This window comes from Arachis hypogaea, chromosome 5, assembly GCF_003086295.3.
Source record: "Arachis hypogaea cultivar Tifrunner chromosome 5, arahy.Tifrunner.gnm2.J5K5, whole genome shotgun sequence".
Classification (NCBI taxonomy): domain Eukaryota; kingdom Viridiplantae; phylum Streptophyta; class Magnoliopsida; order Fabales; family Fabaceae; genus Arachis; species Arachis hypogaea.
This window is the reverse complement of record NC_092040.1, coordinates 61,644,852-61,668,516: the sequence shown is the minus strand read 5'-3', so window position 1 is coordinate 61,668,516 and position 23,665 is coordinate 61,644,852. Positions and strand designations below refer to the sequence as shown.

General features: G+C 39.7%; 1 protein-coding gene across 1 annotated transcript; it reads right to left on the bottom strand.

Moving 5' to 3' along the window:
* Positions 1–19,726: 19,726 nt before the first annotated feature.
* LOC112803577 (uncharacterized) lies at positions 19,727–21,867 on the bottom strand. The gene is made up of 2 exons (XM_025847061.1): positions 21,594–21,867; positions 19,727–21,519 (listed from the first exon to the last, which is right to left on the bottom strand). The coding sequence occupies exons 1-2, from the start codon at positions 21,865–21,867 to the stop codon at positions 19,727–19,729; spliced, it is 2,067 nt and encodes a 688-aa protein (XP_025702846.1).
* Between the last annotated feature and the right edge of the window lie 1,798 nt (positions 21,868–23,665).

Sequence of the window (23,665 nt, the reverse complement as noted above, 5' to 3'; positions counted from 1 at the left end):
TCACCATAAAGTGACATTTCTCCCAGTTTAAAACCAGGTTAGTCTCTTGGCACCTCTTTAGAACAAGTGCTAGATGGTCAAGATAGGAGCTGAATAAGTCTCCAAATACTGAAAAGTCATCCATGAAGACTTCCAGAAAGTTTTCCACCATATCAGAGAAAATAGAGAGCATGCACCTTTGAAAGGTTGCAGGTGCAGTGCACATACCAAATGGCATCCTTCTGTATGCAAATACTCCAGATGGACATGTGAATGCTATTTTCTCTTGATCTTGTGGATCTACTGCAATTTGATTATAACCTGAATATCCATCTAGAAAGCAATAGTAATAATGACCTGCTAGTCTTTCTAGCATCTGCTCTATGAATGGTAAAGGAAAATGATCTTTTTTGGTAGCTGTATTGAGCCTTCTGTAATCAATACACATACGCCACCCTATAACTGTTCTTGTAGGGACCAGTTCATTTTTTTCATTATGAACCACTATCATGCCAGCCTTCTTAGGGACGACTTGGACAGGGCTCATCCAGGGGCTATCAGAAATAGGATAAATAATCCCAGCCTATAGTAATTTAGTGACCTCCTTCTACACCACCTCCTTTATGGCTGGATTCAGCCGCCTCTGTGGTTGAACCACTGGCTTAGCATCATCCTCCAATAGGATCTTGTGCATGCATCTGGCTGGGCTAATGCCCTTAAGATCACTGATGGACCACCCAAGAGCTGTCTTGTGCATCCTCAGCACTTGAATTATTGCTTCCTCTTCCTGTGGCTCTAAGGTAAAGCTTATGATTACAGGAAAAGTGTCACCTTCTCCGAGAAATACATATTTCAGGGATGGTGGTAATGGTTTGAGCTCGGGTTTAGGAGGTTTATGCTCTTCCTGAGGGATTTTCAGAGGTTCTATTATTCTCTCTAGTTCCTCCAGATCAGGCTGAACATCTTTAAAGATATCCTCTAGCTCTGATTTGAGACTCTCAGTCATATTGACCTCTTCCACCAGAGAGTCAATAATATCAATGCTCATGCAGTCGTTTGGGGTGTCTGAATGCTATATAGCTTTGACAAAATTCAACTTAAACTCGTCCTCATTGACTCTCAGGGTTAATTCCCTTTTTTGGACGTCAATGAGGGTTCGTCCAGTTGCTAGGAAAGGTCTTCCTAGAATGAGAGTTGCACTCTTGTGCTCCTCCATTTCCAGCACCACAAAGTCAGTGGGAAAGGCAAATGGCACAACCTTGACAATCATATCTTCAATCACGCCTGATGGGTATTTAATGGAGCCATCAGCAAGTTGGAGACATATCTGGGTTGGTTTGACTTCTTCAGTCAAACCAAGCTTTCTGATAGTATATGCAGGTATTAGGTTGATACTTGCCCCAAGATCACATAGAGCTTGCTTGGTACAAGTACCCTCTAATGTGCATGGTATCATAAAGCTTCCGGGATCTTTAAGCTTCTCTGGTAAGCTTTTCAGAATGACTGCATTACATTCTTCAGAGAGGTAAACTTTTTCAGCACTACAAGAAAAACACACATTCAGGTACACTTGAAAAGTGTAGCCAAAAGTGAAAAAAATGATGCCTTAGGCTACGGCTACGCTTTTTGGGGTGATTCCTATTCGGCCGTTGCCTATTCTCAAAGGCTACGCTTTTCTACACCAAGGGCTACACTTTTGGCGTTTGGGAATAAGGTACGCTTTTCAAGTGATGCTGTCCAGGACCAAAGGCTATGCTTTTCAGCTTTCATTCTTCCAGAATAGGCTACGCTTTTCAACGCTACTGCATCACTTGTAAAGCGTAACCACATTGTATACCATAGCTACTTTTTATAAGCGTAGCCTTAGGTTCCTCTTTTTTTTCTGTATACTATACCTATTGTATATAAGTGTAGCCTTAGGACTCATTTTTTTTCTGTATACTATAGCTACTATATATAAGTGTAGCCTTAGGTCTTTTTATTAATACAATATAATAGTTAATATGATTACATGTATAAATGAATTGAATATTACAAAATAAAAATAAATACATAATTATACTAAATAATTTCTTTATATAATAAAAATTGTCTCTAACCAAAATATATTTATAACATTGATCCAAAAGTACTAGAATGAAGTTGTTCCGGGGGTTACCTGAAACTATAGGTCGATCTCGGTCGAGATCTTCTGTGTTGGTCGGAGTCGACGTGTCCGGCAGGTGTATAGTGGCCGGAGCTGATGTGTCCGACTTGTTGGACTTGGTGATGGTGCTGATCCTTCGTCCCCGGAGGGTGGGGGTACCTGCAAGGGACTCCGATGCTTAAGTTAGCAAGGGTATTAAGCAGGTATTGAGTAGAATCAGAGTATGAGTTATACATGGGTGCTCCAGTGTATTTATAATGGTGAGGAGTGACCTCTCTCGAGATAAGATAGTTATCTTATCTTATGTTAACTTATCTTTGAGTGAAGTCATCTTATCTTTAGGGGAACCGCCTTTATCTTTCTGGGCTTTGGCTGCCTTTAGATTGGGCTGTGTTCCTTCATTTTGGGCCTGCTTTGGGCTCCTTTGGCGATTTGGCCGAGCTCTTTGAGAAGAGGTCGGGCATTGGCCGAGCTCTTTGAGAAAAGGTCGGATAGTCTGACCTGAAGAGGTCGGTCGGCTTGTCGCTAAACATCCCGGGTCGGACAGCTTGGCCCAGGGTATGAACAGTTTCCCTGCCTGAGTTTGATCTTTCCATAAGATCGTGCTTTTCAGAGCTTCAATCTCTTTGGAAGTAGTGCTCAAGCATCTGTCTTGCTTTGTTTCTTCATTGCTTTGCAATCTTGCAGATTTTCTAGAGGTTTGGTACTTCACAGTTCCAACCTCTTTTGAGTGGTAGCGTGGGTTTTCTACCCTTGTCTTCTGGATCACGCCTTGCTTTAAGTTTGTGTTGACATCCCTCTGCTTTGGCGAAGTTGTCCTTGCGGCTTGATATCCGGACTTTTAGTGATTTGTCCAATGACGTTTTAGTGTTCTTTTATATAGAACCTTTTTTTTTAGTCTTGGATGATGTTCGTAGCCCTGTTTGAGATTGTGCCTTCTTTGAGTGGAGCTGTATCCTTTTTGGCTAAGCGCATTTGAGCCTTAAGTTGTTTCCCAACCTTTTGGCTTGTTCTTTTTTGAAGTCGTACTTGCGCCTCTTCTTTAGCTGACGTCGACCTGTATGACTTTGCCCCTGCTTGAGTTCAGACTTTTCCATGAGACCGTGCTTTCAGAGTTTCGATCTTTTCGGGGAAGTCGTGCTCAAGCATCCTGACTTTGGTCGATCTTTGAGTAGTTTCTCCTTGTGCGAGTCTGGTATTGCCCCTTTTACTTTGTTGAGGGGACTTTTCAGCCTTCTTCTGACTTGTTTGTCTTCGCTGTTCGGGCTTTTTAGTCATAATCCAACAACTTTTTAGGTAGTGTTCCGATGGGGAACCTTTTTATAGTTTGTTTGGATGACTTTTTAGCCCTGTCTTTGAGGCTGTGCTTTTTCGCTTTTTAAGTAGTGTCTTTTTTCAAGACTTCGTACCTTTTAGCAAAACTTTCCTGGCCTTCCTCTGGCCATTTGCGAGATGTCTTTGTCTGTTTTTGTGGATCTTTGTAGAGTGTCGGTACTTTGTTGTCCGACCTCTTTTAATCACTTCTGATTTTGTCCACTTTCTGCTTGGTCGAGGTTGTCCTTGGGGCTAATTTGTCCGACGACCTTTTAGTGTTTTCGCAGAACACTTTTTAGTCATTCTGAACAATTTTGATAGCCTTGTCATGGAGCCGTGGCTTTTTGGGCGGAGCTATGTCCGTTTTAGCGCACGTTTTTCGTTGGTCTGACTTCTTCTTGTCAGTCCAAGCTGTAGCTTTCATTGGTCCGACTTCTTCTTGTCGGTCCAAGCTGTAGCTTTCGTTGGTCCGATTTCTTCTTATCGGTCTGATGCCAGGGCATTTTGGCCAGTTTCACTGACCTTTTCTTTACTGTTTTTAAGGTAGTTTCATGCATTTTCTTAGGAAATAAGCTAGTTTTGGGTAGATATTCACTTACATCTTGATTCAAGCATACATTGTGCACTTTACATGATTTCATGAGAATTTTGCATGAATTATATGATAAATTGGATGATGCATGATCCCATGATTAAGAGCAAGACTTTGATGCACTTTGTTTGATTGATTTTAGGCCAAAAGAAGAAGAGAAGAAGCCACGTTAGTGGCTACGTTAGTTACACTAACGTGGGCACTAACGTGGAAGGAAGGAAAGCCCCAACGTTAGTGAGAAAAGTTAGTGGCATTAACTTTGAAGAAAGGAAATGGAGCCAACGTTAGTAACACTTAACATTATCACTAACGTTGGACCAAGCTCATAAGTAGCCACGTTAGTTGCCACGTTAACTTAGTTAACGTGGCCTCTAACGTTAAGAAGAAAAGGGGACGCTAACGTTAGTGACATTCAACTTTATCACTAATGTTGGCCAAGTCACAAGAAGCCACGTTAACTCCCACGTTAACCTAGTTAACGTGGAAGCTAACGTGAAGAAACAAGGTTGTCGACAATGTTAGTGACACCAAACATTGTCACTAACGTTGGAAGAAACCCACACTATCCCCAAGAAGCCACGTTAACTACCACGTTAACTTAAGTTAACGTGAAGAAGAAAGGGTGATCACCAACGTTAGTGACACCCAACATTGTCACTAACGTTGGAAGGAACCCACACAAGCCACAATGAGCCACGTTAACTCCCCACGTTAACTTAGTTAACGTGGTAGTTAACGTGGGCAAAAATTCCCACCTGACAGCCTTACCACGCCTTCTTCAAACAAGAATAACTTGAGCCACAAAACTCCAAATGAGATGATTCCAGTGGCATTGGAAAGTAGGATTCCAGAGCTTTTCAAGCATATATGGCACTATATGGTTGACACTTAATTTGAGGGAGAAAACCTGCCCCGAAAGTGCAAAGATGAACATGATCTCAACCTGTATTAAGGCCAACTGACCTCTTCACCTTCCAAGAAGTGTAACTCGAGTTGTAGAGCTCCAAATGATGCGCTTCCAAAGGCGTTGGAAAGTAGACATCCAGGGCTTCCAAAAATATATAATAGTATGGGGTGGACACTAATTTTGAGCTCCAGAAACTGGCAATAATGAAGCCCTGATCGCTAGCGTTATTGGCACTAAACTTTTCCAGTAACGCTGGCACCTATGCCAGCGACCATGTCCACTTCAAAGGAGCATAACTTGAGCTTCAGAGGTCCAATTGAGATGATTCTAGTTGCGTTAGAAAGCTGATATTCAGAGCTTTCCAACGATGTATAATACTTAATAGTGGGCATGAAATTGGAGCACAAACAAGAGGCATCTTTTAAGCCCCAAAAACACCAACTGGGCAGCAAGTGCAACGTTAGCCACAATAACCTTAGCACTAACGCCAAACTTGTAGCGTTAGTGTGGCTAACTTTAGCACTAACTTTATCACCTAGACCTCAACTTAACTCACTTCTCTCTCAAGCCCACTTCAAAGCTCAAGCAAGCAAGCCCACAATTGTCAACCAATCAAGGCCACAAGAAGCATCTAGAATAGGAATTTTCATTTAAGTGTAATTTGCTTTTAATTTCATTTTGTAATTTAGGAGAGCCTATATAAAGGCCTTAGTTTTTACATTCAAGAAATGCAAGATACGGGAGAATTAAAGGAAGGGGGAGATAGTGAAGACCAATTCGAACTTCTGTGAATTGGCACACTCCAAGGGGAGTGGGTCTTCGGACCCCTCCCCTCAACCAATCTTCTTCCTTTTCTTTTCTTTTCTTTTTCTTAGTAGTAGTTTAATTCTAGTTTGTACTTTTCATTTATGAATTTTGAAGTTTAAATTTTAGTTTTAATCTTCATCTTTACTTTTCTGCACTTTCTTTCTTTTCTATTTTGGTAAGAGCAATGATAAACTAACTCTTTTTAGTGGGTTAGAGAGCTCTATTGTGATTCAATGGATCAATTGTAGTTCTTATTCTTCTTCTTCTTTCTTTTCTCTTGATTTTACTAGAAAGCTTTCAATCTTCATTCAATTGGTTAGTTGTCTTGGAAAGAAACTCTCCATAATTGGATCTCTTCGGAACCTTGGAAGAGGAATGAAGAGATGATGCTAGAAATGCTTTCTCATGCTGGACCAAGTTGGGTTTGGATGGATATGTGACTATAATCCTCTCAACACTTGATTAGGGAAATGCATGTGGTATAATCAGTGACCATACTTCATCTCTTCTCATGAGCAATTGACCAAGGAATTGGCTATTGATCAAGATTTGAGAGATTGGAATACAAGGAATTGTAATTCGATCAATTAAGATTGCCAAGGAGATCAATGAGTGCATTGATTGAGGAAGAGATGAGAATGAACATGATCCGGAGGATTGCAATATCTCTTGATCCCAATGTTCATTTTATTTCTTACATTTACTTTTCTTGCCATTTTATTTTTCTGCACTTTTATTGCTTTCTTTACTTTTCTATAAATTTACAATTCCTGCTGCTCATCATCCAAATCTGAATCGTCTAACTAGGATAATCAATTAACCATTGATTGCTTAATCCGTTAATCTCTGTGGGATTCGACCCCACTCTATTATGGGTTTTACTTGACGACAAATTCGGTACACTTGCCGAAGGAAATCTGTTGCAAGACAATTTCCACCTGCATCACGCTCCAAGCTGTAGCTTTCGTTGGTCCGACTTCTTCTTGTCGGTCCAAGCTGTTGCTTTCGTTGGTCCGAATTCTTCTTGTCGGTCCAGCTGTAGCTTTCGTTTGGTCGACTTCTTCTTGTCGGTCTCTTCTGAGTTATGTATGTAATTCTCTTTCTTGGACCTTTTTCAAGTCTCTTTATGGGATTACTTTTATAACTTTTGTCGCTTGGGCCGACTTTGTCATGTCGGGTCCTCTTAAGTTATTTCTGTAATCCTCTTTCTTGGACCTTGTTCAAGTCTCTTTTAGGGATTACTTTTATAACTTTTGTCGTTTGGGCCGACTTTGTCATGTCGGTCTCTTCTAAGTTATATCTGTAATCCTCTTTCTTTGACCTTGTTCAGGTCTCTTTCAGGGATTACTTTTATAACTTGTTTTGTAGGAGACTGACTTCGTTAGGTCGATCTCTTCTAAGTTATTTTTGTAATCCTCTTTCTTGGACCTTTGTTAGGTCTCTTTGAGGGATTACTTTTATAACTTGTCTTGTAGGAGACCGACTTCGTTAGGTCGATCTCTTCTAAGTTATAGCAATTCCTCTTTAATAGGGTTGGCCATACCTCTTTCCAGGGATTTGCTGATAACTTGGGTTGACTTGGTCCGACTTTTTAGTGTCGGCCAGTCTTTTTAAGTTATTATATAGCAATCCATAAGACCTCGTCAGGTTCTTTTTGGGATCACTTTCGATAACTTCTTGCATTATTCTGTGTTCATCTTTGCCGATTCGTAGATGGTGGTTTCTGTCCCGGTTTGATCGTCCTTTAGGTGAATCACGTTTTCACCTTTGTCGGACGATCATTCCAATCGAGATCATACAGTGAATTTGTTATTCACTTTCTGTCGATCTGTTGCTTTATAATCGGACGATGAATGCTTCAGATTAATGCATCTTGGGAGTTTGTAGAGCAGTGAATTTTGGTTTTCACTTTGTCGACCTTTGTCAAAATCAAACAATGAATTCGGTTTTCATCGTGGTCGGGAGGTGAAGTTGGTTTTCACCTTGCCGACTTGTCGCTTTATAATCGGACGATTCATCTTGCCGACTTTGTCGTGATCGAGCGGTGAATCTGGTGTTCACCTTGCCGACCTGCCGTAGTCGGGCATCTTGGTTGGAAACTTTTTAGGGAATCTGCAATTTTTTAATAAAATGAAGATAAGAGTGTGTACATGTTAGTACTTACCTTTCTAGGTCGGGCAATCTTTTTGGATCTCGGCCTGGCGCCCTTTGCAGGCATGCCATGACCTTGGTAGCTCTTGCCCCTCGAGGTTGGACACTTTGTAGTAACCTTTCCCCAGTTCTTCTGAACAACTTGGTATGATCCTTTCCAGTTGGCTGCTAGCTTTACCTCTCCCGGTCGACTTGTTCCGATATCATTTCGGATTGGGATGAGGTCATTATTGGCGAAGCTTCTCTGCACTACCTTTCGTTTGTACCTTAAAGCCATACGACGTTTTAACGCTTCTTTCCTGATCTGAGCTATTTCTCGGACTTCTGGGAGTAGGTCGAGCTCTTTCCCTTTGGATTTGGGAGTTGACCTCTTTATTGTAGAGGATCATTCTGGGGGATCCTTCTTCGATCTCTACTGGGATCATTGCCTCCACTCCGCGAGTCAACCGGAAGGGTGATTCCCCTGTGTTGAAGTGTGGAGTTATCCGATATGCCCATAGGACTTGTGGGAGCTCTTCAGCCCAAGCTCTCTTTTTGATCTGAAGAACTTTGGTTCTTTCTGCAAAAAGTTTGCGTATTCGCCTTTGAGGAGAAAGTGTGCTTTGCTTAGGATTTGGCTACTGTTCTTGTTTCTTTTAATCGTTGCCTGACTCCTTTTGTACAAAAGTTCTAGCTTTGCTCTGACCTTTTGTTTGAGAGGTGTTCGGACTGTTTGGGTATAGATTGTCGGCTTCTCTTCTCTGTGTTCTTGCCCTGTTGTTGCCTCCGAAGGGTGCCCCTGGACTTTCGTGTGAGTCCTGGGGTTTCTCTTTTACTGTTGTATCTGATATCTGATGTTTTGCTGTTATTGTCTGAGTTGTTTCCTTATTTGTCTGAGTTGTTTGGTAATAACCCCATGGTTGACCTATGTCTTCTTGAAAAAATATTGCTGAGATGTCTACTAAGATCCCGGACGGCATGTCTGATTGACTGGATTCCATAGTTTTAATGCGTGCTACTGTGGCTGACCCTGAGTACTGTGTGCGACTTTGGAGGTTCCGTAGAATTTGTAGGGACAGGGATGAGGAGAAGAATTATGAGTTGGTGTCACCGGACCCTGAGGAGAGGGTTTGTTTTCCTTCCTTGTTGTGGTCTTGTAATGTAGACTGGATGAGGCTTCTGTTATTGCCCCCTAATTTGGTGTTGGCTAGTTTTGAAAATGCATCAGCTCGGGCATTCTGCTCCGGAGGTATGTGTCGGACTTCATATTCCCTGCAATGTCTGAGCTGTTTTCTATTTTTGTCCAGGGTCCCCCGAATTGTTCGAGCTGTTCTCTGGTTTTGTCCAGGGTCCCCCGAATTACCCGAGGTATTTTTTTCATAGTGGGATCCTCAGCTTGGTTGCTCCCTTCTATTTGTGAGGTGACTACTTGTGAATCACTGGACATGGTAAGCTCCTATCTTCTTAGCTAGCCTTAAACCAGCCAGTAGTGCCTCGTATTCAACTTGGTCATTTAGCTTGATTTGGCTTCCCTGATCGCTTTCTATAATTACACCTACACCACTCCCGGTTTTGTTTAAAGAGTCGCCCATGTAGAGTTTCCATTTTGTAGGATTTCCCGGGGTGTAAGTGTACTCTGTAATAAAGTCGGCCAGATACTGTGATTTGATGGCTGTCTGAGTTTTATGTCGAAGATCGATTTCGGATAACTTGACTGCCCACTGTAGGATTCTTCCTGCTAAATCTATTTTCTGTAGGATGCCTTCTATGGGCTAGTTGGTCCGAACTTTGATAGTGTGAGCTTGAAAATATGGGCGGAGTTGTCGAGAAGAGAGTATGAGGGCGTATGCGAACTTTTCTATCTTTTGATAGTTTAGTTTGGCCCCATGTAGAGCCTTCATGATGAAGTAGAGGGGTTGTTGTCTACTTTTATTTTCTTTAACTAGTGATGAGGCTATTGCCCGACTTCCCACTACGAGGTATAATATGAGCTTTTCACTTTCCCTTGGTCGGGTAAGAATGGGTGGTTGCCCCAAGAATTTTTGAAATCTCGGAAGGCTTGTTTGCACCCCGTTGTCGTATTCAAACCTCTCTCTCTTCCTTAATATCCCTCTTTGAGGTGTCCTTTGCGAAATGATTTAGAGATTCCTCCTCCAGCGAATCCTCCATGAACATGTCTCTCAGGAGTGTGAGGTGGACGTTCAACTCGTTCGACCTCTTTGGTGTGAGACGTTCGACTTGTCCGACCTCTTTGGTGTGAGGTGGACCTTCAACTTGTCTGACCACTTTGGTGTGAGATGGACCTTCAACTTTGTCCGACCTCTTTGGTGTGAAGTGGACCTTCAACTTTGTCCGACCTCTTTGGTGTGAGGTGGACCTTCAACTCGTCCGACCTCTTTGGTGTGAGGTGGACCTTCAACTTTGTCCGACCTCTTTGGTGTGAGGTGGACCTTCAACTCGTCCGACCTCTTTGGTGCGAGGTGGACCTTCAACGCGTCCGACCTCTTTGGTGCGAGGTGGACCTTTAACGCGTCCGACCTCTTCGGTGCGAGGTGGACCTTCAACGCGTCTAACCTCGTCGGTGTGAGGTGGACCTTCAACGCGTCTGACCTCTTTGGTGTGAGCTGAACCTTCAACGCGTCCGACCTCTTTGGTGTGAGGTGGACCTTCAATGCGTCCGACCTCTTTTGGTTTTGATTGGGCGAGTTGATGGGATCTTCTTAGTGTTGCATATTTCTCGGTAGACATCCACAAGAGACACCCGAAGGGGTGTAATTGTGGTATTTTCTAGGCTTATCTCCATGTTGATCTTCTTTTTTCTTGGACTCTATTATCCTCATCCCGAGAGGAGTAGGAATGTTCGGGTTTTGAGATCTCTCCTAGTCGAGAGTTTTCCTCTATGTTGATATACTTCTCTGCTCATTCTTGTACCTCGTTTAGAGATGTTTGGGTGCTTCCTGGATATTGAATGGCTTAAATGTCATTCTCGTAGACCATTGATGAGGCCCCTAATAGCTGCCTCTGTTGGCAGACTTTGTATGCCCATACATGTTTTGTTGAATCTTTCCATGTTGTTATGAAGGCTCTCTCGATCTCCTTGCTTGATCCCTAATAGGCTCGGTGCGTGTTTGGCTTTGTCCTTATAGATGGAGAATAACGGATTGCATCTGAGGCCTCCGTGAGATACATCTTGCTTCTGAAATTGCTAAGATGATGGCTTGGATCTGATGTGCCGTCGTACAGAGTCATGTCTGGAGCTTTGAAGTCCCTTGGGGACCTTTAGCTTTCATGATCTCTTTGGTGAATGGATCTTGGTCCTTGCAGGAGCTATCCTCATGAGAGGATCGATTAGCTTTGGTCTTGAGATCTGCTTCGAGTTTTAGGAGTTTGTCCTCCAATTACCAGCGTCGCTTTATCTCCCTTTGTAGGTCTTTCTCAGCCTCTCCCTTTATTTTAAACAGTCTTGAAGCGCCTCCATGGCTCCCGCGTTTGGAGAATTCTTTTTGTTGTTGAGTTGAGGAGTATTCTTTGGTCTAGTGTCCGCGTTTTTGTGCGGCGTTCTATCCTCTAGATCTGAATCGTGGTCATTGTCATGGTCGTCCGCCATGGTGATGGGATGACTTCCAGGTTCCCCGGCAACGGCGCCAATGTTCCGGTGGTTACCTGAAACTGTAGGTCAATCTCGGTCGAGATCTTCTGTGTTGGTCGGAGCTGACGTGTCCGGCAGGTGTATAGCGGCCGGAACTGATGTGTCCGACTTGTTGGACTTGGTGATGGTGCTGATCCTTCGTCCCCAGAGGGTGGGGGGTACTTGCAAGGGACTCTGATGCTTAAGTTAGCAAGGGTATTAAGCAGGTATTGAGTAGAATCAGAGTATGAGTTATACCTGGGTGCTCCAGTGTATTTATAATGGTGAGGAGTGACCTCTCTTGAGATAAGATAGTTATCTTATCTTATCTTATCTTATCTTTGAGTGACGTCATCTTATCTTTAGGGGAACCGCCTTTATCTTTCTGGGCTTTGGCTGCCTTTAGATTGGGCTGTTTTCCTTCATTTTAGGCCTGCTTTGGGCTCTTTTGGCGAGTTGGCCGAGCTGTTTGAGAAGAGGTCGGGCATTGGCCGAGCTCTTTGAGAAAAGGTCGGATAGTCTGACCTGAAGAGGTCGGTCGGCTTGTCGCTAAACATCCCGGGTCGGACAGCTTGACCCAGGGTATGAACAGAAGTTAACTTTAAAAATTCATACAACTCAAACTAAAGTAAGCATAGCCATATCAAAACCATAATATCACTTAGCCAATAAAAGTATCTTCTAATAAAAATCATTAGTCAACCATACATGTAAAGATTCTAAATAGCACTCTATCTTAGCCAATAAACCACAATAATAGTCAGCTTAATCTTCATTGCTTAATCTTCATTGTTACCCTGCATAATTATATAGAAAAGTAGTTAAAAAATATTCCTAGTGACATTCGTAATTATAAAAATTAAATGGAACACGTAGTCATAGTAAACCAAGAAAGCATATATTAAAAAAATAACATGGTCATGGCAGAAGAGGTGAATTCAAGGAATTATCTATTATCTTGTTTCATTCAAACCATGAAAATCTACTGGTGTTTCTTTCTTCTATATTCTTTAACACAATCCTGATATGTCCCTATAGCATTTTTCATGTACTAATTAGCCATACTTTCACACTTAAATTAGATATAGGGACAAATTCATATGTACTAAGTACACAAAATCAAAAATACAACCACCAAAATTACACAAATAAATTTCAGCCATATCAATACAACTTTAGTGTTAATAAAGCCAACAAACATTTTCAGCCATAGCAATTAATGTAAATTCAAGTAAAAAACTATGGAACAAGGAATAGATAAGAACATACCACATCTAAGTTCGGAAAATATGTTGATCCATGGCCGCTATTCGCATCAATAGGAGACTGTTGGGCGTATTGTAATAAAGCTTCTAGTTCTTCTGGCCTCATTCCAGGTTCCGATCGTTGCAATAATAACTTGATCATATTTCGTAACCCATGAATCTCTTTGTCTTGTTTTTACTGTTTGGCCTCTTGTTTTTTGCTGTTGGGCCTCCATGTGTCCAAGTTTATCCTTCAGACTGGACAGTTTCTCTTTGTGCTGATTCTTGATTTCATTAATTTCAGCATATTTTTTTAAATCAGTCTTTGTCACAGATCTTCCATACAACCTTACCCGACCTGATTGTTCTTTCCCGAATAAGGCCTCAAATGCTTCCTCTTCTATTTCACCAGCAGCTTGGTGGTGTTGGAAGTCTTCCTGAATAGAAGAAACATTTAAAATTGAGGTAGTTACCGTATCCTAAATTTGAAATGTAATTATGATTAATTTAATGAACTCTTACAACAGCAGTTTGTATTTCCTCATCCACTTCTTTTCTCTTCCGACTTGTTCGGGTAGCAATGAACATCTCAAACCTTTTTGGTTCCTCCTTTGTTTCCTTTGTTGCTCGCTGCAAAACAAGATCATACTTCGATTTCTTCCTTCAATTTATGCAAATATAAATTCTAATAAATATAAATCTACTATTTACCATAGCCACTCGTACTCTTCCGAAATTGATAGGCCCCATGCGATGTGGAAACTTCACATTTTTCTTGTGTTGCTTGTTTCTTTGACTTATTGACTGGAAGTGAATAAAAAATTAGCATACAATTACTAAAACGTGCAGCATAATGAGTTAGCAAAATCTACTAGCAAGGCTGCATTATTAAGCTAAAGCACTGAACAATACCTAAAAGCAAGCATAAAATATCTATTTATAATACATTGGAGCACCTGTTCAGTTTTTTCACAACTGTAAAAATTCACACTTCACATGATCAAGTAAATTTTATAACCGAAAAAATCCATTCACATTTTTCATGATTTCCACTTCCTTCTTAGCTTTATACTTCCATTTTAGTATTCCAATTGCAAAAGGCAATGACATCTCATCTCGTGTAAAATATGCTTACCCAAACCCCTCGTCATTCAATCAATTAATTCCAGTGACCTATAAGTCAATCCAGTAAAAGCAAAATTCAGATGTGGTTTTCATGAGAAAATATATTACCCAAACCCCTCAAGAGTATATATGTTCATAGATACAGTGAACAAAATTTATACATAATTTCTTAACATATTAAAGTAAAAAAGACTCAAATTTTATATATAACTTCAGTGGGAAGGGAAAGAAAGAAAGAAAGAGGAAAATAATCAATCTCAAACTTGAAAAATGAAATATGAAACAGAACAGAATCCCACTTCCAAATCAGAAGCATCAAATGCAGAAAAATTACAAAAGTAAATTCAAGGGGAAAAGCTATTCTGCAATAAGAGATTATGTGTAAGAACTAAAAAGCTAGCTACTCAGATCCTTCATCTGCCAAATTGCTCTTTCAATAGTCATATAGGTTCACATGAAAAGTCGACATATATAGTCTTTTACCTGGATTAGAGGATGACTCCAATAATAGATCAATTTTATGAAACCACTTTCTGGTACTTGTGGGGGTCGATTCTTCACCATATCTTCAATAGTATCATAGGGAACGAAGTGCTTTTACTTAATCTTTCCTTTGAACCGCTTCCAAGCATCTCGAATCGCTTGCATTACCCACTTTTCTCCACTGTTTAGGAGGAAAAACTTGGTCTACCTGATTATAGGTAATTGTTATATGCTCTTGTGCTGAATAAAAAAATTGAAATCAATAATTACCAAGTGTCTTACGTTAACATAGTCCCACATGAACTTCTTAGCTTTAGGAGGAACAGCATGCCAACTAGTGTACAAAATACTAACGAATCTTTTATTTCTACCAATAGTGCCAACAAAACTAGTTAAATTAGAAACACTTTGGTCGGTTGGTCCTACGGGCTGTCCAAGATCAAAAGTGAATTCTTCCCGCTGTTCCATAGTCCTTGCATAAATCTCCTTGCAAGTTATTTTTCCTCGGGTTTTCTTCTTCTTTGGCTCTCCTAGTTTCATTCATTGGTCAACATCAGATTATGCTTAATTAACTCGAGCTCAACAAGCATATATAGCAAACAGGTACACAAATATAAAAATTATAAAAATTATAAATCTTACCTATGTAGTTGATACCATGAAGTGGACAAGTTTTAGCTATTCTAGAAATCGATCAAAGCACACAACTTTTAAGTTCATTCCACATCATGGACTTCACTGAATTTTAAAATACACATAAAAAGATGATTATTATTGTTATTACAGAGATGTAGGATAATAGATTATTATTCTGTGTCATAATATAAGAAAGTATAAAATACTTTCAAGCATGATGGGCAGGTCACTTTCAAGCATGATATATATGATTATATTAATTACATAACTTGCACGCAATGTATCTATTTGTAAAAAGGTATAACATGCATTGTGGCCACTGGCCAATTATGAAATTATATACTCAACATGCATTCGCAGATAGAGATATTCATGTTGCTAATCAAAGCTTCCAGATTTAGAAATTCCACATAATAATAATTCTCCTGAAAAGTAATTAAGATAAGTGCCTTTTGCTTTAAACATGTGTCATATCAGAATCTAAGTAAACTAATGGTAGTAGGGATCAATCATAAGGTGTTCACACAATGCAAGTGGTCACAGCTTCAAACAACTAGATCTACCAGTCCAGTTTTTCTATAACAATTTAAAAAAAATAAATATTTATCATCAATAGAAACAGAGCAAAACAGTACCTTCTTCATCATCAATGTCCTCCATCACATGTTGATAATAGTCTTTATCAAGTTCCATGCTTTCTTTCCCGTCCTCACTTAGTTCAGTGCTTGGTCCTTCAATTTCCACATCTATCCCATTTTCCTGTCAGAATTCGTCAATTGTTGTAGCCTTTACTCCTGGCATCCTCTTACCCTTTGTTGATATTCCTTGTTCCAACATTGCACTTTCATTTTGTGGGGTAGTTTCAGGAGAAGGCAAAGTTGTGTCATCTTGCCTTGTTTGAGTCTCTTCATTTGTGAGTTGAATATTCTGCTACTGCCCTTTGTTGATTGTGAGTTGAGTAGAACTTGGACAACTCCGCTCTTGGCTTAGACTTGTTGACACGTCCTTGTTCATTTTACGAGTTGCTTCGAGCTTCCTTGTAAGTTCATCTGCCTCCATGTTTGTAGGCTTAGACTTCTTCAAGCCTTGTGTTGATTTTCCACGCTGCACTCCATTCTTGACTTTCTCAGCAGTAAGCATAGTCAATAGCTCCTTTCTCTTTTTATTTTCTAGCTGTTGTAGTGGAATGTTTGGCTGTACTTCCAAGGTGGTAGGCGTGGAGTTAGTCCCTTTGCTAATAGAGTCGAATGTGCTTTGCAGATGACTAAAACCTAGCTTTTTTGACGTGGACTTCTTCTGTCCTTTGGTTGCACGCATCTCCAATTGACTTTCAGGTTCATCCACCCTTCGCTCAGCTTTCTCCTTGTCATTAGCAGCTGCAACTTCCATTTCATATTTCTTGCGTTCAGTTACAATCCTTTGTCTCTTAGCCTCGAATTGTCTAAGCAAATTCTTACTTGATGTAGCTTTAAGATCAATAAATTCCTTATTCCTACACAAATAAATTAGTTAAGTAGAGTCAATATACCCATTAAAATCAATATAAGAAAAATGTAAGAGACTAATAAATTAACAAAAAATAAGTATTACTTACAAATAAAAATGTGAAGAAGAAAACTTAAGTATACATATGTACATATTAAGCAATAAATTGCTTAGGATGACCAATCAGAATCAGAATCTCCAATGAAGTCTGCCTTATATTCTTGGGCAGAAGTCACATGGGGAACCGTTTCAATAACCGTGGGTCGTAAATTAGTCCTCTCCAGAATAAGTTCACCATCATCAGCTGGTATCGCAGGGCTCGTTATACGCTCGTGTTGTTCACTATAGTGTGTTTGACAGGCCTCAGACTCAGATTCGTCGCTTGTTTTAAATAAGTCTCTTGGGACAGTTTCCATAACATAATGTTTGTTATGTTCATATGGATCTTGCACATAAAAACACTGATGTGCTTGAGATGCTAGTATAAAAGGTTCATCCTGGAAGCATTTCTTATGGAAGTGAACAATTGTAAGACCATACTTATCTCCCCCAGCATCGTACCACTCACACCGAAATAAGACAACCTTAAAACGCCCAAAATAGTCTAACTCTACTATCTCAAATAACCTGCCATAATAAGCTACATTGTCTTGGATTGGACTTTGATCTTTAGCACTTGCAAAGCTTGAAGTTAAAGCAGTTAATGTGACACCACTGTTTTGTGTTTTTCTCCTTGTGGTGGACGAAATTGTGATTCCTTTGTTATTGTATTTTGTAAAATTCATTGCTTTTTCAACTATGTGTGGACACAACTCCGTTCAACTTAACCAGCAAGTGTACTGGGTCATCCAACTAATACCTTACGTGAGTAAGGGTCGATCCCATAGAGATTGTTGGTATGAAGCAAGCTATGGTCACTTTGTAAATCTCAGTTAAGTGGATTCATAGGGTCAAATGTAATTGGATTTTAAAAGATAAAAAAATAAAAAGGGATAGAAATACTTATGTAAATCAATAGTGGGAATTTCAGATAGGTGTGTGGAGATGCTAGAATCCTTTCGAATCTCTACTTTCTTATTGCTCTCATCCAATCCTTCTTACTCCTTTCCATGGCAAGCTGTATGTAGGGCATCACCATCATCAATGGCTACTTTTAATCCTCTCGGGAAAATGGTCCTATGCACTGTCACTGCAGGGCTAATCGTCTGGAGGCATCACCCTTGTTGATAGCTAAATCCCATCCTCTCAGTAAAAATGGTCCAAATGCTCTGTCACAGCACGGCTAATCATCTGTCGGTTCTCAATCAGGTTGGAGTAGAATCCATTGATTCTTTTGCGTTTGTCATCACGCCTAGGCTTCAGGAGTTTGAAGCTCGTCACAGTCATTCAATACCAGAATCCTACTCGGAATACCACATACAAGGTTAGACTTTCCGGATTCCCGGGATCCTACTCGGAATACCACAGACAAGGTTAGACTTTCCGGATCCCCATGAATGCCGCCATCTATCTAGCTTATACCACGAAGATTCTGTTGGGGAATCTAAGAGATATGTGCCCGGCCTAAAGTAGAACGGAAGTGGTTGTCAGTCACACGCATTCATAGGTGAGAATGATGATGAGTGTCACGGATCATCACATTCATCAAGTTGAAGTACAGCGTATATCTTGGAATAAGAATAAAAGCGAATCGAATATAAAGTAATGGTAATTGTATTGAAACTTGAGGTACAGCAGAGCTCCACACCCTTAATCTATGGTGTGCAGAAACGCCACCGTTGAAAATACATAAGTGAAAGGTTCAGGCATGGCCGAATGGCCAGCCCCCTAAAACGTGCTCAATGGCCTCCTAAGATGAAGAATAAAACAAAACTGAGACCAAAGATGAAACGTGGTCAAAAGACCGAATGGTCAAAAGACGACTAATACATTAGTAAAAAGTCTTATTTATACTAAACTAGCTACTACGGTTTACATGAGTAAGTAATTGATGCATAAATCCACTTCCGGGGCCCACTTGGTGTATGCTTGGGCTGAGCTTGATCTATCCACGAGCTGAGGCTTTTCTTGGAGTTGAACTCCAAGTTATAACGTGTTTTGGGCGTTCAACTCCGGATCATGACGTGTTTCTGGCGTTTAACTCCAAACAGCAGCATGTACTTGGCGTTCAACGCCAATTTATGTCGTCAATTTCCGAATAAATTTTGGACTGTTATATATTGCTGGAAAGCTCTGGATGTCTACTTTTCAACTCCGTTAAGAGCGCACCATTTGGAGTTCTGTAGCTCCAGAAAATCCATTTCGAGTGCAGGGAGGTTAGATTCCAACAGCATCAGCAGTCCTTTTGTCAGCCTTTTTCAGAGTTTTGCTCAAGTCCCTCAATTTCAGCCAGAAATTACCTGAAATCACATAAAAACATACAAACTCATAGTAAAGTCCAGAAATGTGAATTTATCATAAAAACTAATGAAAACATCCCTAAAAGTAGCTTGAACTTACTAAAAACTACCTAAAAACAATGCCAAAAAGCGTATAAATTATCCGCTCATCACCTTGCCTCACGTTCCACCGTGTGAAACCTGTATCCATTAATTACATATCCAGAAAATCTTCTTGCAACAGAGCTTGGACCTCGAGATAATTCTTTTAGCCAGAAAGGCACAATTGGATCCCTCGCACGAGTTTCAAACCACTGCGCAAACGTTTTGTTGTGAACTTTTGCTTTTTTCCATTTCATTTCCCGCTGATTATTAACCTCTTCCTCATGCTCTCTATAATTAATAATAGTTAGGTTTGATCTAAAAAATATGGGTGAACATGATCGGAATAAAAAAAGTTTAATTAAGTTACCTAACATAATCTGCCACTTCTTCACAATTGTGTAATACATACACATGGGCTTGAGCAATTGATCTGTCATCTAGATTAATTGGTTCTTCATTTCCCACGCCTAACAAACGACCTTTGTTAGAAAACAACTTTGATGGCACAACTTCGTCTTCGTTAGGATCATCATCATTCCGAGGCCGCTTATTAAGTCTTGTTTGCACACCTCCATGCAAGTATCTTGAGCAGAAAGTTATGCACTCCTCAGCCAGACATGCCTCTGCAATAGAACCTTCGGGCCGACTTCTATTGTGAACATATGACTTTAATATACACATGTACCTTTCCGGAGGATACATCCAACGAAACTGCACCGGACCTTCCAATCTCACCTCATTTGATAAATGAATGGGAAGATGAACCATTATGTCAAAAAAACTAGGGGAAAGATCCTCTCAAGATGGCATAATATTTCTATAATATCTAACTCCAGTAAATCTATCTCTTCCAGTATGATGAACTTTTTGCACAAGCGACGAAAAAAGGAACTTAGTCGAATCAACAAAATGGCCACATGATCAGGAAGGATGCTTTTAATCGGTATTGGTAGTAAATAGTGAAGCATAAAGTGAGCATCGTGGGTCTTATGCCCAGAAACTTTTCTTTCTCTTAGATGTACACAGCGTGATATATTCAAAGCACTGCCATCAGGTAGCTTTGTTGTCTTCAAAACACCACAAAAAACTGACTTCTCTACAGCAGTCATAGAAAAGCATGCCTTTGCCAACTTTATTCTCTTGCCATTATTCACCTCCTTTGGTTGAAGATTTTTCCAGATACCCATTTCTTTTAAGTCATATCGAGCATTCAAATGGTCCTTTATCTTTCCTGGGATATCCAAGAGAGTTCCAATTACACTGTCAAGTATATTCTTCTCAATGTACATGACATCTAAGTTGTGACACAGTGGGTTCTTGTGCCAGTAAGGCAATTCAAAGAAAATTGATCTTTTTTTCCAATTCCATGGGAAACTATTTGATGTACTTTGCTTCTTTCCAAAGGCATTCTCAGCATTTTGTAGCATCTCAAAAATTTCGGTTCCTTCTATAACAGGTGGAGGGCGTCTTAATTCCTGCTTCCCATTAAAAGACCTTGTATTGGTTCTCCATGGATGATCCATAGGTAAAAAGACACGATGGTCCATATAAACTGTCTTCCGACTGTGTTTTAGTTGTAAGCTACTGCTATTTTTGTTGCAACAAGGGCAAGCCAACTTTTCCTTTGTACTCCACCCAGACAACATAGCATAAGCAGGAAAATCGTTGATTATCCACAAAAGAGCTGCCCGCATGTGAAAGGTCTCATTCTTTGACGCATTACAGGTTTCAACCCCTTTTTCCCACAACAACTTCAAGTCTTCTATCAATGGTTGTAGATACACATCAATGTCTTTACCAGGTGATTGTGGCCCAGGAATAAGCAAAGAAAGCATACAATATTCGGGTTTCATGCATATCCACGGAGGCAAGTTGTATACCATCAGCATCACGGGCCACGTGCTCCATGAAATGTTCATGCTACGAAATGGGTTGAACTCATCACTTGACAAGCCTAGTCTAATATTGCGAGATTCTTTTGCAAATTCTTCATCTATTTCATCAAGGTTCTTCCATGCCAAGCCATCAGCAGGATGCTTTAACGTCCCATCTTTTACGCACTCCTCATCATGCCACCTCAGACTAGCTGCCATCTTTGAGCACATAAATAATCTCTGAAGTCTTGGAATTATAGGAAAGTATCTCAGAGTCTTTGCAGGAATAAGACGACCTTTCTTGTCAGGTTGGTTCTTGCTATTATCACTGGAATTTTCAGTATATCGAGAAGTTCCACACACACAACAGTGTTTTTCATCCTTTAGTTCTTTTCTATACAGGAGGCAATCATTAGGACAAGCATCAATCTTTTTATAATCCAGACCTAAATCTCTTATCATAGACTTTGTCTTATGGAAAGATAAAGGTATGTTAATGTCAGGCATTGCCTCTTTCAATAGCTCAAGAAATGAAGTGAAGGAGGCATTGCTCCAACCGTGCAAACACTTTAACAAGTACAGATGGATGGTAAAAGATAATGTAGAAAATTTCTTGCAACCCGGGTATAACTCTTGACTTGCCCCATTTATTAAATTGTAAAACTTTTTAGCTTCTTCATTTTGACCTACAGTAACACCCTTAGAATGAGATACATCTCCAAATGCATCATTAAGCAGTCCTCAATGTCATCGCGTGCACCTTCTTCATCATCCGTGTCATCGTCAACCGCCATCGGGATTGCCCATTCGCCATGATTAATCCATGTTCTATATCCCTTAACAAATCCGTCGGCTACTAAATGGTCGAATACCACATCTCTTCTATACCAATTAATGTTACAACACCTCTTACAAGGACATTGAATTTGTCGTCCGTCCGGTTTTCCCTCAGAGTATGCAAAGTCTAAAAAACTAATAACACCATTGATATACTCTTCGCTATACCTCGGTAGATCCATCCAATCCTTTGGCATATCACAAAACCTAATGGATAATTATTAAATTTTTTAGGCGGAAAATTTATAAGGGGTCACAAAGTGAAGATTAGAAGAATAGAGGAGGCAGGGTGTTATTCGCTACAAAGGGAATGGGCAATGAAAAGGACATTCAAAGACTTGTAACTAGGTTGGGAAATAGTTCCTAGTCTTAGAAGTAATTCTCTAGAAACCCATTGAGGTAAAACAAATAAAGAGAAACATAGAATTTTTAGTACAAATATAATAAGTTAAATTGCAACTTCAAAACTAACAAATCAAAAGAATTAAAGTATGCATTGTACCTTGCCATGACACGATCAATGTTTTGACAAAATCTTCTTGGAAGACCTTAACCAAAAACTTTCGCCTTCAACCTTAACGACGAATAACTGTAAAAATTACAGACAAAAAAATTGTAATTGCCATATCCAACCATTAAACCACGAATTTAGCACAATCATCATTTAGCAAGAATTAAATTGATATAATCAAACAGATTTGGGATCCAGCAGTAGCAGCAGCAATTAAATCATTCAACAGATAACGGCAATCTAATTAAGTAAAAATACAAAATATTATTGTGTAAAACTATTTTATAAACATCACGAGGGATCAATTTGCCATTAAATAAACTAAAAACATTGTTGTAATCTCTTCTATACCATTCCGAAAAATCATTTATTTTGATCCAGCCTAAGATCTTCATAGGATCAAGTTGGGATTTGGGATCTCCCAAACTAATAAACACAAAGATTACAACAATGTTTTTAGTTTTTCACAGCTCAGTGCCACTCAGACAGAAAAAAAAGAGAATCATTTTCCTACCCAAAATTTCTACCACCAACTTGACCTGTTTTTTATTTTTTTCTTTTTTTCACTAAATACCAATAGGGCTTTTACTTTTTCTAGTCCCTTGTCCCTTCCACAAACACACATAGAAGCTTGCGGCCATACCTGGCTCACGTGATTTACTTTTCTGAAGCAATTACTGTCTTTGCACAATTGTGCCCTCCATTCCAATTTACGAGAATATCTGAAGAAAACATTTATATAAATAACCTTCTACATGTTGTTTTTATTCCCAAACAGTTAGGGAGAAAGGTCTTTTTAACCAATGATAAATTAATAATGCATAATAGTTCTCTTAATGTAACCAATATCATGGATTACATCTGTGGTGCAAGTTGAGCATCCAAACAAAATGAGTGTCTCAAGTAAAAAAAGAAAAAGAGGTTACTGAGTTTCACAGACTAGTTTAAGCTTAGAGGAGGTCCTGATTCAAAAAGAAAACTGGTATATAGATTCCTTGATTTGTTCTGTGTTACTCTCTGACAATAGCACCTACACCTTAATAATAGGGTATCTCTTCTTTCCACTTACCAAACACCCATCACATTCACGGGCTACAACAAAACAACATTTTATTACTTATTACTTATTACCACTCTATTTTTTAATTAATTAATATTCTTTTATTCTGTGATCCACTCCAGCATGTTATATATATATATATATATATATATATATATATATATATATATATAGCTCATGATATTCATAACTAGTGTACCCTTGTTTGGCTATTCCATAATGGGAATGGCTCTTTTGGAAAACAGAGCACACAAGGTCTCTGTTTTGCTATCTTTCGTGGCTCTTTTGTTTGAGCTTTACACGTGCAGAGGCTTCTCTTGGAGTTAAACGCCAAGTTGTAACGTGTTTTTTGCGTTTAACTCTGGTTTGTGACGTGTTTCTAGTGTTTTACTCCAAAATGTAACATGGAACTGGCGTTGAACGC

Excerpts from the sequence above, each read along its gene's own strand:
- LOC112803577 (XM_025847061.1), bottom strand. The coding sequence starts at position 21,867 with ATGCCAAAGGATTGGATGGATCTACCGAGGTATAGCGAAGAGTATATC. Across the intron at positions 21,520-21,593 it reads TGACACGGATGATGAAGAAG|GTCAAAATGAAGAAGCTAAA; the intron begins GTGCACGCGATG and ends GTGTTACTGTAG.